At 43.5% G+C, this 14,426-nt stretch overlaps 1 protein-coding gene across 2 annotated transcripts in view; it reads left to right on the forward strand.

Annotated features, from left to right (window-relative positions):
* SH3PXD2A (SH3 and PX domains 2A) overlaps window positions 1-14,426 on the forward strand; it is a 230,729-nt gene extending 216,303 nt beyond the window's left edge. For both annotated transcript variants that reach the window (XM_059477426.1, XM_059477427.1), the window contains 5 exons: window positions 2,868-2,985; window positions 8,473-8,807; window positions 9,668-9,717; window positions 11,804-11,923; window positions 12,054-14,426. In XM_059477426.1, the coding sequence (XP_059333409.1) occupies window positions 2,868-2,985; window positions 8,473-8,807; window positions 9,668-9,717; window positions 11,804-11,923; window positions 12,054-13,949 (2,519 nt within the window). In that variant the 3' untranslated portion in view covers window positions 13,950-14,426. The remainder of the gene's footprint in view (window positions 1-2,867; window positions 2,986-8,472; window positions 8,808-9,667; window positions 9,718-11,803; window positions 11,924-12,053) is intronic.

Below are 14,426 nucleotides of genomic sequence, written 5' to 3' on the forward strand. Positions count from 1 at the left end.
TTGATTACAAGGGGGCCCATATCTCCAGTTTGTTTAAGTTACAAACCTCATGTATGTTTGTGGTATCTCCTGCAGCATTGACAGGAACCAAATGTGTGTAATCTTGGAAATGTAATTTTTGCTGTCAAAGTAGTTTGCAAGGGGAAATTGTAATGGTGGCTTCCTGGCTTTTATCTGTAGGCTTAAAAATAGAGCTGCTAAACAAAAACATTGTGGGACCTTCTTTTCTAGACTTGATTTTCAACACTTTTGATCGTCTTGCTTCATAGGAGATCCTTTTTCTCTCTCTTCCCTCCATATTTCCATGCACTCTTAAAAATTATTTCTTCTCTATAGGGAGGAGTCACCTAAAGGGCTTTATTCTCAAAAAGCAGTAGTCTTGAATTAACAGCCACAGGACTGAAGATGTAAGCAGTAAGGGTGCTCATGTACAGAATGAGACAGTGGCAGTTCAGAAGAGCCTTTCTGTTTCTCCTGAGTGATCAGCCTCCAGTGCTTTGGTGTTGATGGGTGACCACTGTCTCAGTTCCTCCCACACGAGTTTGGGAAGTTCTGTAGGAAGCTAGGCATGAGCACCCTGTGCATCGTTATCTGCAGAAGAAGGGAAGCCACATCCCTGAGGAGTGGGACCACTCTGCCCAGCAAGAGGAGCTGAATAGCTGCCTTTAGCTGAAGCAGAGCCTGGTGTTTTTTTGGAGGGAAAATTGAATAAACACAGCAATTTCTGTGGGAGATCTAGTGGCAAGGGTGACCTCTGACAGCCTGGGTTATAAAGCAGCTTTGGTATGGGGGAAAGAAAAAAGAGGGCCTTCTTCCAAGACTCAGCAAATATATGCTTAGCTCAGTATTACTGTCCTAGAAACATCCCTGGAAGTGTCTGAAACATTGTGTGTCTGGACAGAGCAGCTCTGAACTTTCCCTTGGCCCTTACAGGGACACAATCTAGCTGCCATGGGATCTTCTGCAGTTCAGTTTAGTGGACTGCATGCAGTGGAAACCAGACATGGAGCTCCTTCTGCAGCAGACTTGAAAATAGAGGGAAAATTAGTCCGGTTCTACCAGCCAGAGCAGAAACCTAGCTAGGAAAACTCTCCTGTCCTGTGACTTGGAGGCTGGGATTTCATTTGCCAGGTCTCATTTTTCAGGCCCCATGTTGTAGTAGAATATTTCTGTGGGGAAGTGTCATAAGCTGATGGTGCTAATTACAAACTAGCTGGAGTTTCTTACCAGTTATAAGCCAGTTAAGCAGCCCTCCTAGGGGGGAGCAGCAGAGAGTCTTTTCCTCTTGGTAGCAAAGGTTTTGACAGATTTTGCCCCATCAGAATTAGAAGGATCCAAATGTGACCAATCAAGGGAATTTGACTTCAGAGATGTAGCTTTGCTGAGTTCACTGGCATCAGATTCTCTGTCAACATTATTTTCCCTTTTCTGAGGTATTATTTCTTACTCTATCTCAGTAAGGGCTTTGGTTTATTTTTCATTAGTTTCCATGCTTCACCCAGCAACAAAATACAGTTGAGCCACAAAACCAAACAGCTGCTTGGATCTGTTTTACTCTCTTAAAGAGTGCTCACTTCAAGCTGCTGCAGCCTTTTCATGGCTCCTTTGTTCTGCAGTGTCAGGAGCTTTGGATTCACTTCATTTCCTCCCCATTCCTCTGCACTGACAGCCCTCCATTTATTCTTTCCCTGCCTTGTTGTGACTGCTGGTAGGAAGTGCTAGGAAAGCTGGCTGGGGTGCACTTCATTGCTTGCCTTCCCTGCCTTTAATCTGGCTACAGAAACTGTCACATGCACCATAGTTCGGGTTGAGGAGAGGGGTTCTGTGACACTTCCCATGTCTGCTGCTGCACAGGAAGGATGGTAGTTCAAGTTTTCAATGGCAGGTGTAATTTTTTAAGCTCCAGAGGGAAAGGGTGACCTCGGGTGTAATGGGAATGCTGCAGTAATTACTCCCGGGTAGGTGGAAGAAGATGTTGACAAGTGTCTGTTCTGCTCTGCTTATTGGCTTGCTCTCAGCAAGTCTGCTTAAAACCTCTGCCCAGCTGGGAAGGGGATAGATGCTGGAGATGAATAGGGATGCTAAGTTTTTGGCTCCAACACTGTACTTGAAATCCAGTCTGTGCTTTTGAAGTGTGTGTCTTAGTTCTGGCCCTCCTTCACCAGTGTCACATGAGCATTTCTCTGCAGTCATATTTAGCAAAAGTATGTTTGTAAAACACTTCTCAACCTATGAATGTACATGCTGTGTCACCTCCTGTCATATGCAAACCTCTTTTGTTCTTCTGTCACTTTTTTTTTAATGTTTCAAGCTCGTTGCTGTAGACCTGTGCTGCTTGGGAGGTGCAAGGAGAGCAGCGTGCTGGGCCAGCCCCTCTGGGCTGGGAGCTGTGTCCCCCTGGGGATGCAGTGCTCAGGTTTCAGTAACACAATGCTCCGTGCAGCCATGTGTGTGTGCAAAGAGCCAACTGGCTGCAGCTCCCGCCGCGATGCTCGGCTGATTTGGCAGGAGGATTGATTCTGTCAAGTTACAGTCCGGGAGTTAAGTCCAGCTTCAAATCCTCTCCCTTACCCGCTCGAGGAACTTGGAGAGGAGAGGGAGGTGGGAAGAAGAGGGGGGGAGCTCTCTGGGGACTTTGTGTCATTATTGGCATGGAAACATTTTGTGATTATCAGCAGCAGGGTAGTGGCAAGGGGCTGATTATCTGTCATGTCGTCAGCATAAATAACCAGTGGGCCCCTGAGCAGGGCTCCGCCTTTGTGATGGCTTCACGTAATCGCTGCAGAACAGTTTAAAAGCAAGCAGTGCAGAAAAGCAGCTGGACTGATCCTGACCCTAACTGATGTTGCCTTTTCTCCCCTCACCAGAAGAGAAATATGTCACCATCCAGCCGTACGCCAGCCAGGGGAAGGATGAGATTGGCTTCGAAAAAGGGGTCACCGTGGAGGTCATCCAAAAGAACCTGGAAGGATGGTGGTACATCAGGTAAAGGAGCTGTGCAACCTGCAGAAACTGTGACAATGAGCCTTTCTGGTCATTCACTCAATGCTAGCATTTAAATCATACTGTAGCTGGACAGGGAAGCCCAAATTGTTCATAATGCCTCTTGAAGAAATATAAAGAAAAGTCAGAGGCAATTGGAGGATGACTAAAGTAACACTAGAGTGTCTGCAAAGGCTGTGGGCCATTCCAGTGAGGAAATGCCTTAACTTGCAGTTTTAGAGTTTTTTTCCTTGCTTCAAGTTAAAAGCTCATATCTAAGTTAAGATCTGTGAGACCTAACAAGGCTTTCTGTTGTGTATAATTTTCATGTGTTTCCAGTATAAGAGTTATTCTGCAACCTATTTAAATTTATTTATAGCAATGCTGAAAGGCTGATTGTGATCTCTTGAGCTGTTTGGGGCAGGTAGTGCTACTTTCAGGGATATGAGATCAGTTCACTGGCTATAGCCCTTGTGCAAGCTTATCCATGGTTTCAGCTATTTTGCTTTGATTTTTACCTGTCTACATTGGTTATTCCTAATGTAGAGGGACTGCATTCCAAAGGCAGGTGAAGTTGTTATTGTATATCAAATTTTGTTATGTAGTTGGAACAGCAGTCCTAGCAGAGAGTTTTGACTTAAGAATCTCCTTTGCAAATGCTTATGGGGAGACTGTAAGTTAGATATTGCCTCAGTGATGTAGGGTGTCAGGATGAGCACTTGATGAGAGTTTTCTTCATCTAGGTTCACACAGCATTTGGGTTTTAGTGCACTTCTGTGGTTCTGCCTCTTGTTTTATATCTGTGTGTGAACCTCTCAGTGCTGGGACATCTCATTTCTCTTCAAACGAGATGTGATGCAACAAGTAGCTTAAAATGGAGGTTGATCTCTCAGCAGTGCAGAGCATCTCATACAGTCATCTTTTTCCATTCAACATGTAATTATAGTGATTTTTTTCCTCTTTCCCTCCCCAAGTTATAGCTTGCTTTTGTTTGAATGCTGCTTGATTTATTGGCTATGGATGAGGACTGTAAAAATGCTGACTGAAGCAGTGTTGTTGTTTTTCTTGATTTCCCTTACTTAGAAGGAAAAAAAAAAAATCCCTTTTCTGTCTAATGATCCCATGGAGTAAATAAGCTAATAAAGATAGCAGTGGAGCCAGGAAGGCACTCTAGATAGGAGGAGCTCAGAAATGCCTGGGTTTGGTTAGGTCACATTTTTTTCTTCATTAATTGTCTACAGAAGTGGAATCCAAAGTCTCAGATGGGGGAATCAAGCTCATAGGTTTTTCTGAGGGGAGAACCATTGCAAGACACCTCTAGTTTATTTTTTTATTTTATTTCTGCAATGTAGCCTGGTTACTACTGTAGGTTTCCCTTTGCCATATTAGCACTCCTACAATTAGTTGAATTTTTTCCCCTTTTTCTCACACACCTCTTTGAGTCAACCCAAAATACACATTTTTCTATATGCCAGGAGTGCCTTCTGAAGCATGATGACACTTGCTGCAGTGGTTTCCATGGCATCTCCATTCATGGAATCTGCTGAAAGGACAGTGCATACCCCAGCCACCCCATGATGGGTGGGGATTGCATGTACTTGGCTTTTTTGGAAGAGGCATTTTGATTTGAGGAACCCCTCTTCTTGTTGGAAGATGTTATGTGCTCCCGTATGTGTGACAAGTATAGGGGGTGCCAACTGTGCTCCACTGTGCTGCTTTCCTCCTGGAGGATTAAACTCTTAGAAACAGTTTGGTTTTTTTTTTTCCCATGGGCAACACTTCCAGAAATGTTGATGATCCATCCTGCAAGCTGGTCCTTTGCAGCCTGGGTAGCTGATCTCCAGCTGTTGTGCTGTTTGTTACATGTAAACTGGCCTGAATGCTGTTAGGTACCCCTCCGACAAGGATTCCCTTCCTGCAGAAATTTGCTTCTCTGGGTATTGAATGCCTTTGAAGGAGCAACTCCTCCTCCTCTTGTGAGTGTGAGGGGAGAGGGAGCAGGAGGAGAATGCAGCTGAACCCTGGGCTGGGTAACAGGCTGAACACACTTCAATGTGTAGAGAGGAAAACAAATCCAGTAGTTTGTAATTAAATCCACCTTAAAGACATTAGCTTGTTCCACCTTAAATATGTAATTTCTCCAAATTCTTGGCCATGTGCTGATCCTCATTTCCTGTCCTTCTTTTTCTTTTCTTTCTTTTTTCTTTTCTTTTTTTTTTTCTTTTTTTTTTTTTTTTATTTCCCTAGTTTGCTTCCCTCTGGAGTAATTCCAGTGCTCTGGAGCTGGAAAGCAGATGTGACTCTCAGACTTACAGAGGCACTTCTGACTTTTTTCAACATTCCTATGGTTTTAATCCATTTTTTCCTTCATGTAATATAAACAGGGAGGATTTTGGAAGCATGAAGGAACCAAATCACTGCACCTAATTCTGAGACCCTCCCAATTCAATGCTGTACAAGCTAGAGGCAATATTGCTGTCTGTCTTTATGCTGCCCCACATGCATTATGACTTTAAATAAATCAGGACTAGGGAGAAATTAAAGAAAGGCTCTGTCCTGGGATCCTTCTTACTGCTGCATTGAATTCAGTAGATCTCTGCTTCCTAGGGTGCCCACAGCTGGCATTAGCATGCCTCATTTAGATCTTACTTTGTCTCCAGGTGTCAGCAGCAGGTACAATCATGTGGTGCCCAAGTGGACTGACTGCAGGGCAAGTTGGTACCAATATGCTAAGTAAAGCTTTTTTATTTGCCTTCATGTCCTTCATTTTGTGGTTGCTCTGAGCCCATGAGAATGAAGCACAGCTGGGAGGTGCTGGCAGCACTGAAATGAGGAGGAGTCTAGGATGGGGTTTCAAATGACTGCAGTAGGTTCTGAATATAAAGGAAGGAAGGATACTTGTGAGTCAACTCTTAAGATGTGAAATGAAAATTGTTACTGGTTCAGAACTTGGCTGAAATTTATTAACAGCTGTTTCAGTTCTTTCACCTATAAAATGGGGAAGATCAAGGAATCTTCCAAGGTTATTCTTCAAAGGGCTTAAAGATGAACAAATTCAAGGACTAAGGTAAAAAATGTAAGCATATTTCGCTTACATAAGTAGTATTTATTTGTGATATTGCAGAAATAAACCAATAGTTTCTGGTAACTACTGCTCAGCATTAACTTCAGGTTAAATTGGCTGGCACAGGAGGCAGTAGCCTACAACAGCCTCTCTACTGAGGATGTGTTGCTCAGAGTTATTAACTGTCCATCTCTTGCTGCTGTTATTCATGGGGAGAAACTGTGGGAGATCAGAGGTGTTTGTAGCAGTGGGGTTACCCAGGCTTATCCAAATACTACAGCTGGCAGGAGAGCTGACAGGCCAGTGCAGAACCTGCCTGTGGCTGCCTTTCTGATCTCAAACGTGCTAAGTCTCCCACAAACTAAGATGGATGTAAACTATTTTTTCATGGTGATTTTGCACAATCAAGCTCTGTTGAAAGTAACCTTTGGAACTGGAGTGCTCAGTGCATTGGCCACCGTGGCTTTCTCGCAGATGGAGGCCTCTACACCTCCACATTGTATAAACTCAAAAATGTCCTTTAAAAAAACTTCCTTGATGCAAAGGCAGCAGGGAGCATTGGTCTCTGCAAAAGGGCTGTTAGCTGGAAAAGGGAATGAAACCAAAAGTCTTCAGGGCTGGAAAATGGCACTGGGTGATGCCTTGACACAGCAGGAATTGTGGCATTTCCTTATTTCCTTTTCCTTTTCCTTTTTTGGCTTGGTTTGAGGCCTAGCAGAAAAGCCTCAAAAGGGACCAAATTGAATGGATCCAAATTGCTTCTTGACATAGCATCACACAGTGGATGCTCTGTATATTTTTGAAGTCAAATCAAGTTAGTACTAGGCTGCTACTTCTTGTTAGTCTCCATGCATCACAGAAAGCTCAGAGCTCTTGGAATGCTTTCTTTTGACATCAGAATCACTGGAAAACCTTGCACTAAACTCTCTGAGCAGGAGAGATCATAGATATTTACCTTCATGTGTGACAGAAGGCAAGTATGTAAGGAGAAGCAGAATCTCTAGTATCCTGCCTGGTCTAGGTGGGTGAGGAGGAAAAGGCAGAATTTTGGACAGAAAGATCCTTGTAGTCATTACTAGAATTGTATTTGCTTTTATCCAGGAAGAGTAATAAAGAAATCTAGAGAATCAAATCTACACTGCGTTTTCCTGTTCTCCCTGTAAAGTCTCAGACCCAGTGTGTGTGGATGTCGTGAGGAAGACCAGGATGAGATTTGATGCAGAAATCTCACTGGAAACCTCAGAATCCAAGTGTTGTCATGACAAAGAAGCTCACCTGCCCAGAAGTGATTTGCTCATATCCCATGTGCCCCTGTTCTTTCCTCTGCTGTCTAATGAGGCTCCCTTTTCAATAAAGAACCTTAGAGTCCTCCTGTTTTAACCTTTGTATTTCCTGCAGATTTCCTGAGCATCAGGATTTTAATGATGCCTGCTTTCTCACTTACACTTCAAGTGCCTGCTTTGGGTATCTTGAGAGAGTAGAGAAAAAGTTTTCAGTGACTCTCACTGTAGCAAGTTAGGGTTTCATTAGGGAAAGCAGAGTTCGTCCACATGGTGCTCCCTGGAGTCTGATTGTAATCTGAAGTCCCTGCTGAGGTGTTAGGAATGGCAGGAATTAGAAAAAGAAATCTTCCCTAAAGCCCAGTTATGGAAGAATGACCTCAGTTTGAAGTGTAGCATGATCAGCTCAGGGTGGTGTTTCAGGAGCACGTACTGGATTCAGGTATCTGTTCACATTTCCCAGTTTATTTCTTCAAATTGCCTCTAGCTTGTTCAGGAAAATGAGTCTCCATTAAAGCCATTTTTCCTCAGACAAATTGTTTCTTGATCTTGCAGTGCTAGAAGAAGCTGCAGTAGTTTAAGGTCCCACATGTTCCATGGCAAAAAGCTGCTCATGCAGGGCTGGGAATTACGGAAGGAGGGCCAGTGTTCTTTATAGTTTCAGGGAGGGTGGTTTGCACAAGGATCTTAAACTGCAGTGCAGGTTCTCTGTACAAGGTGTTGTTCACCCCTGTTTTAGTCCATTTTCAATCTGTGTTGCTACTAGGAAGTTTAAAACTATTAAAATATTTTACTTACTAGTTTGCTTTTTTACTGTGTGGGAGAATACAAAGTTTGCCTGGTACTGTCTAGAGGAGGCATAAAACAACCTGGTGAAGCTCTTTACCTTGTGTGTAACTATTTCTTGTCCAGAAAGGCTCCTTCCCTAGGATGATTAGTGGCTTTCATCTACACAGTTCACTGCTGGCTCAACTGACTTTGATATGTCTAATCAATAGATAATAAATTAGTAGAGACTACAAAATCTTGTCTGAGAACTGAAAACTTTGTTTGATGTTTTCATCCATCACTTTGCTTTATCTGTTCTACCTGAAATGCATGAGAAGGCTGTGTTTGATGTGATGGTTTTTCCTTTTGGCTCTCCAGGTATCTGGGCAAAGAAGGCTGGGCCCCAGCTTCATATCTGAAGAAGGCTAAAGATGATCTTCCATCTAGGAAAAAGAACTTAACTGGGCCAGTGGAAATCATAGGAAACATCATGGAGATCAGTAACCTCCTGAACAAGAAATCATCTACTGACAAGGAAGCTCAAGTAGAAAACGAGTCTGCAGAAACTCACATCACCAAGAAGGAAATCAGTTTGCCCATCCTGTGCAATGACTCTAATGGCAATGCTATGATGACTGCAGACAAGCAGGCTTCCAAACTGGCCCAGGGATCCCCAGCCATAGCAAGGATAGCACCACAAAGAGCTCAAATAAGTAAGGCAGTAAATTAGTCTGGGTTTTCACAGGCTTGCAGTGAATTCTTGTTCTCTGACTTTCAGTGCTGGCATTGCCTGTCAGCTAAGGTCCCACATGTCCTGGCCATACTGCCAAGTCCACACAAGCAGACCTTTGCATAGCCTGTAGATGTATCAAGAGGGACTCCAGAATGTGATCCTTCACTAGTAGTGATAAAATTTAACTTCACTTTATGCAGGGGCTGACTGGTGGTTCTTTATCTTAGCCTACATGTGTTTGCTTTGTTAATTTTACCAGAGAATACTTTTTTCCCTTTTGAAAGCTCTAAAATGTGCCCTTCTAGGCCAGAAAAGTAGATAATGTGATAGCATGTTCAAGTTGAGGAGACCACCTGTGTCGTCTCTTGCATTTATTCTGCTGTTTCCTGGGGGCAAGTTGCTATGATGTTTTTTACTACTTCATCTGCAAAATGCAGATGCTGATGCTATTCTGTGCAAGGAATGGCAAAATAACAGGAGACAGGACAGTGTGAGTCTTTAGTGAATTACTTCTACTGCTGGGGGAAAAATAGGTATTAGTCAGTCCTTTGTTATCCAGTCTCCAATGGAGCTGGTCAGATCCAGGAGAAAATACAATCCACTGCTTTCTGGCAGTGATTTCCTCTTAAATTTGCTGGCTTAGCAGAGATGAATAGCTAAGCTACCTTGGTATTTCTAATATATTCTCATAGTTTCCTATCTTGTTTCATAGAGATGCCTTAAATATTGCACATACTGGCTTCTATTCTCAAACTATGTAACAGCAGAGAGCTGCTGAAAAATGTGTTTAGCAGTACTTGTGAAGTTAAATAAACTCTCCCTGTTCCCTTTCCTACTCAGGTTCTCCAAATCTAAGAACAAGGCCACCCCCACGAAGAGAGTCCAGTCTGGTGTGTATTGGTTTATGGTTTATCTTAGCAGTGGGTAGGTGTCTGGGTGCTCTGCGAGACTTTGTGCAGTTCTACAAGGTGGGAGGGATCCTTTATTTGCATACCTGTTCATTTCATTGTTTAAGTGTTGAGCAGACCTCAGGGCATCCTAATGATAAATCACATTTTCTGTTTTTCAAAATGTTACCCCAACTAATCAGGGCTGAAGGGAGAATAGGATAAAGCTGCTGTGTTCTGTGCATTAAAACTTGTTTGGCTGACTCAGGAGGTTTAAATGTCTTTTGGGTGTCTTTAGCCCAGACTGAAATTTCCGACCTTCTCTTGTCTTAAGCCACTGGGAATGTGTCCCCTGTTTCCATTGCTGCCCCCTTTGAGGTGGCTGAGCTTCACTCTTGTGCATGTTTGGAGTGGCTCAGAATACTGTGGAAGGATGTGTGCTACAGGAATGAGACCCCCTATGATTTCTTATCCCCAAAGCTAGAATCCTGGAAGTTTGTACCAATTTGAGGTTAGAACTGTCATCTTCAATAGGAACTAGTCAGTAGCATATTTATACAAAAAGTCATGCTAATAGCTTGTTTATCTAGGCAATGCATAGTGTTTAATCTTCGCTGTACCCTTTATGAGCCGTATGTGACTTGTAATTTTTCTGTCACCAGAGATGCTTCCTAACACACTACACGAATAGCATATTAGCATTTTCTTCCTATTTTTCTTTGCATTATTTTCAATTAGACTTTGTTTTGGCAAGACTATGACACTTAATCCCATGCTAAAAATAACAGTGATATTGCATGTGAAACCCTGAGCATATCTGCTGGTTTTAATTATCTTCTTTTAATCCAAACTATCCTATTATCTGAAAGCATTTTATTATGCTGTGCTTCTGCTGTATTTCAGCATTTATAGTGCAGAAACATTCAATTATAACATTGTTAGACATGGTTCCTAAGGTGCAGAGCTGCATTCTCTGTGAGATGCCACATGCTGTGCGTGATGAAACATCGACTGTTAGTTACAGAAAGGGTATCATAGAAATAGAGGAGCAGGAGAATAAAGCACAGTGTGTGATTTGCCCTTCTCGCATTGATGGCTCGGGATCATTTTGTGTCTTTGTCTGTCCTGTGCTTTGTCTGTGGATGCTCTGACCTATGGTTCTTTCACAGAATCCTAAGTAGTGAAGTGCAGAAGCTGTGCAGCTTCACCTAGCTGCCCTGCAGATGAGCACTGTGCCCATCTGAAAAGCTTTCAATACTGAAATTCCTGAAAGGACCCTTTTCACATTTATCACCTTAAAAAATAATTGTAGCAAATTCTGAAATGTGGCACCTTAACGTAAAGGCACTTAACTTTTGGAGGAGCCTGCTATGCTGCCAGAATGGCTGTAAATAGCAGTGTCTCACTTCTTATAGAACCTTTAGCAAGGTTGTGTTAGGATTGAGTAGAGGTTCTGGGTCTTTTTGGAATTGTTTTGATCAAGCAGTAAAGTCCTTCCCTTCTAGCACTTCACCTGGGCAAAGCAGGGGGGTCTATGATATTATCCTTGTTTCTTGCTAGAAGAGATGCCCATTAGCTCACATTACTCACTAATTCAGATTGTTTAAAAAGTCCAGCAACAGATACAGAGCAATGATTCATTGGGATGACATTTTAAGATAGTGTATTTAATGACAGGCAGAATCTGTTAGGGGTCTGTTGCAATGCAATTTTCTGCAGTTGTGGCATGTTATCCAGAGCTGAGTCTTTCTGGACAAAATCTGAGGGTAAATTGGCTGCTCTTAGTGTGACTGCAGTGGCAGCTCATACTTCATCACCCACAAGTACAACATTTTACTATTCAGGTAAAGATTATTACAGTTTTAATAGTTGGTGAAGGTGGCATGAGCAGTGCATATGTTGAGAGGTTTTTCTCTTTTAGCCCATATCAATACATCAGCTCCTGCTCAGGAGAACTGGGCAGTTAGCAGTAGGAAGTGGCGCAGGAAGAAGGAAGAGTCTTAGTGAATAAAAGCTTTTTACTTTTCATACTGCTGTTTAGCTGACTGTGTCTTTGGTTTAAATGAACAAAGCATCCTATTTGCCGTAGGGTTTTCAGTTACCCAAGCCACCAGAGCCACCCTCTGTGGAAGTGGAATATTACACCATTGCTGAGTTCCAGTCATGCATCTCTGATGGCATAAGCTTTCGTGGAGGACAAAAAGCAGAGGTGAGCCTTAACAGTGTATCTGAAAAATTGTAATATATATCTGTTGCATGGGAGTGGATTGGAAGGGGAGGAGTGGGAAGCAGTGAGTTGAGATTTTTTTCTAAGTAACATGTTCCTTGTTGCCTCTTAGGTTATCGAAAAGAATTCTGGGGGCTGGTGGTATGTGCAGATTGGAGAGAAGGAAGGATGGGCTCCAGCATCTTACATTGACAAGAGAAAGAAACCAAATTTGAACAGAAGAACCAGTACTTTAACGCGCCCAAAGGTTCCACCCCCAGCACCTCCCAGTAAACCAAAGGACTCTGAAGAAGGAACAACTCCTGGAGCAGTTTCTTCAGGAGATGCCCAGGACTCTCCCCACAAGCTGAAATACGAAGAACCTGAGTATGATGTACCTGCCTTTGGCTTTGACTCGGAGTGTGAAGTGAGTGAAAGTCACCATGAAGAGGGCACTCCTGAAAAACGACTGTTTCAGCCCCTCAAGCCTTCACCTGTGTCATCACTTCAGAAAGCTAAGTTCAAAGTAGGAGAGTCTTCAGAAGAAGTTGCTCATGAAGAAGAAACCATCTATGAGAACGAGGGGTTCAGGCGTTATGTGGAAGATGCTTTGTCCAACAAGGAATCTAGTGGGGATTCTGATTCTCAGAAAAGCTCCTCTCTGTCCTTGATCCGAAGGAATTCTCCATCTTCCAGCTCTCCGAAATCATCACTCATGAAGCTCAAAACAGATAAAAACATTCAGCCTGATCTTGGAAAATGTCACTATTCCAGGAGTGAGGAGACAAAACCAAGATCAGCTTCAGATGTTGGCTTACGTAGCGTGCCAAGAACAGGCATGAAGAAAGATCCCGGGCAGAGTCCTTCCATCAGAGCAAAGCCAATCGTTAGGCCCAAACCCTTCCTGAACAAGGCAGACTCTCAGAGCCAAGAAAAGATGGATATTAGCACTTTAAGGCGTCAGTTGAGGCCAACTGGGCAGCTCAGAGGTGGACTCAAAGGTTCAAGAAGTGAGGAGTCTGCGAGCCCCCCACGCACCGCTTCTGATAACCAGGATGACCCTGTTCGGAGAAGCTCGGCTGATTTCATCACAGCTCCTTCCCGTGGCGTCTTCTGCTCCAGCCACACTGCCAAAACTGAACAAGAAAATGACTCCAGATGTTTCTATGTGACCACTGATTCATACCAAAAGGTACAGGATTCTGAAATTTGCTTCCCAGCAGGAGTAGAAGTGGAAGTGCTGGAAAAGCAAGCCAGTGGATGGTGGTACCTGAAGTATGGAGACATGGAAGGCTGGGCTCCTTCCCATTATTTGGCTCTCCCTGATAACCAGCGAGAAACTATGTCAGCAGAGACTGATTCCTCTTTTGCCAGGAACAGGAAAAATGAAAACAAGTCAAACAGTTTAGAGAAGATAGAGAAGAGGGTTCAAGCTTTGAACACCATCAACCAGAGCAAACGTGCAACACCACCCATCCCAAGCAAACCTCCTGGTGGCTTTTCCAAAGCATCAGGGCCGGTTAAAATGAGGAATGGTGTGAGGCAACTTGCTGTCCGTCCGCAGTCAGTGTTTGTGTCTCCACCACCAAAGGATAACAACCTGTCGTGCTCCTTGCGCAGGAATGAGTCTTTAACAGCCACAGATCAACTTAGGACCGTCCGTCGGAATTCCTCCTTCAGCAACGCCTGGTCACAGCCCGGTGACACAAAGGGAAAGCAGCTGGAGCAGCTGGGCACAGAGAGCTCTGAGACCACCTCCAACCTCCCCACGCAGAGGAATGGCATCCCTGTGTCCACAGTCAGGCCAAAGCCCATTGAGAAATCCCAGTTCATCCACAACAACCTCAAGGACATCTATGTTTCCATTGCAGACTATGAAGGGGATGAGGAGACTGCGGGGTTTCAGGAAGGTGTCTGCATGGAGGTCCTCGAAAGGAACCCGAACGGCTGGTGGTACTGCCAGATAATGAGTGGTGTGAAGCCATTCAAAGGCTGGGTGCCCTCAAATTATTTGGAGAAAAAGAACTAATGTTGCAATATCTTTAACCTCCCTAATTTATACTGTTCCTGCTGTGTACATGTGGAAAAAACAATTGCTACACAAAAAGACGTTTCCCTGTGCTCCAGTTTGTACAAAGGAGTCTATATGAGGACAAATCTGCCATGTTCTGGAGAGGTTTGTGGGGTTTACATTTTGTAAGCAACTACGAGGAAGATGCAGCATAGTCAAATGCCTTTTTGTGAAGTTGTTAATAATCTTGTATGTGTAACAGGGTATGACATCCCATCCTTCCCATTATTGATAGGAAACCAAATGTGTGCCTTTTGTGAGAGAAATACACATGCATCTACCTGGGGAGTTCTGTGCCAAACTGTTTTACAATCTTGGCTCCCTTTCTCCTCATTTTTGTCAATACGTGGAATACTCAAGAATTATGGATGCTTTTCCACAACTTAAAGTGAGAAGCAAATGAAAGTTTCTGAAACACAGAGGGACTCTAATCCT

This window comes from Ammospiza nelsoni, chromosome 8, assembly GCF_027579445.1.
Source record: "Ammospiza nelsoni isolate bAmmNel1 chromosome 8, bAmmNel1.pri, whole genome shotgun sequence".
Classification (NCBI taxonomy): Eukaryota; Metazoa; Chordata; class Aves; order Passeriformes; family Passerellidae; genus Ammospiza; species Ammospiza nelsoni.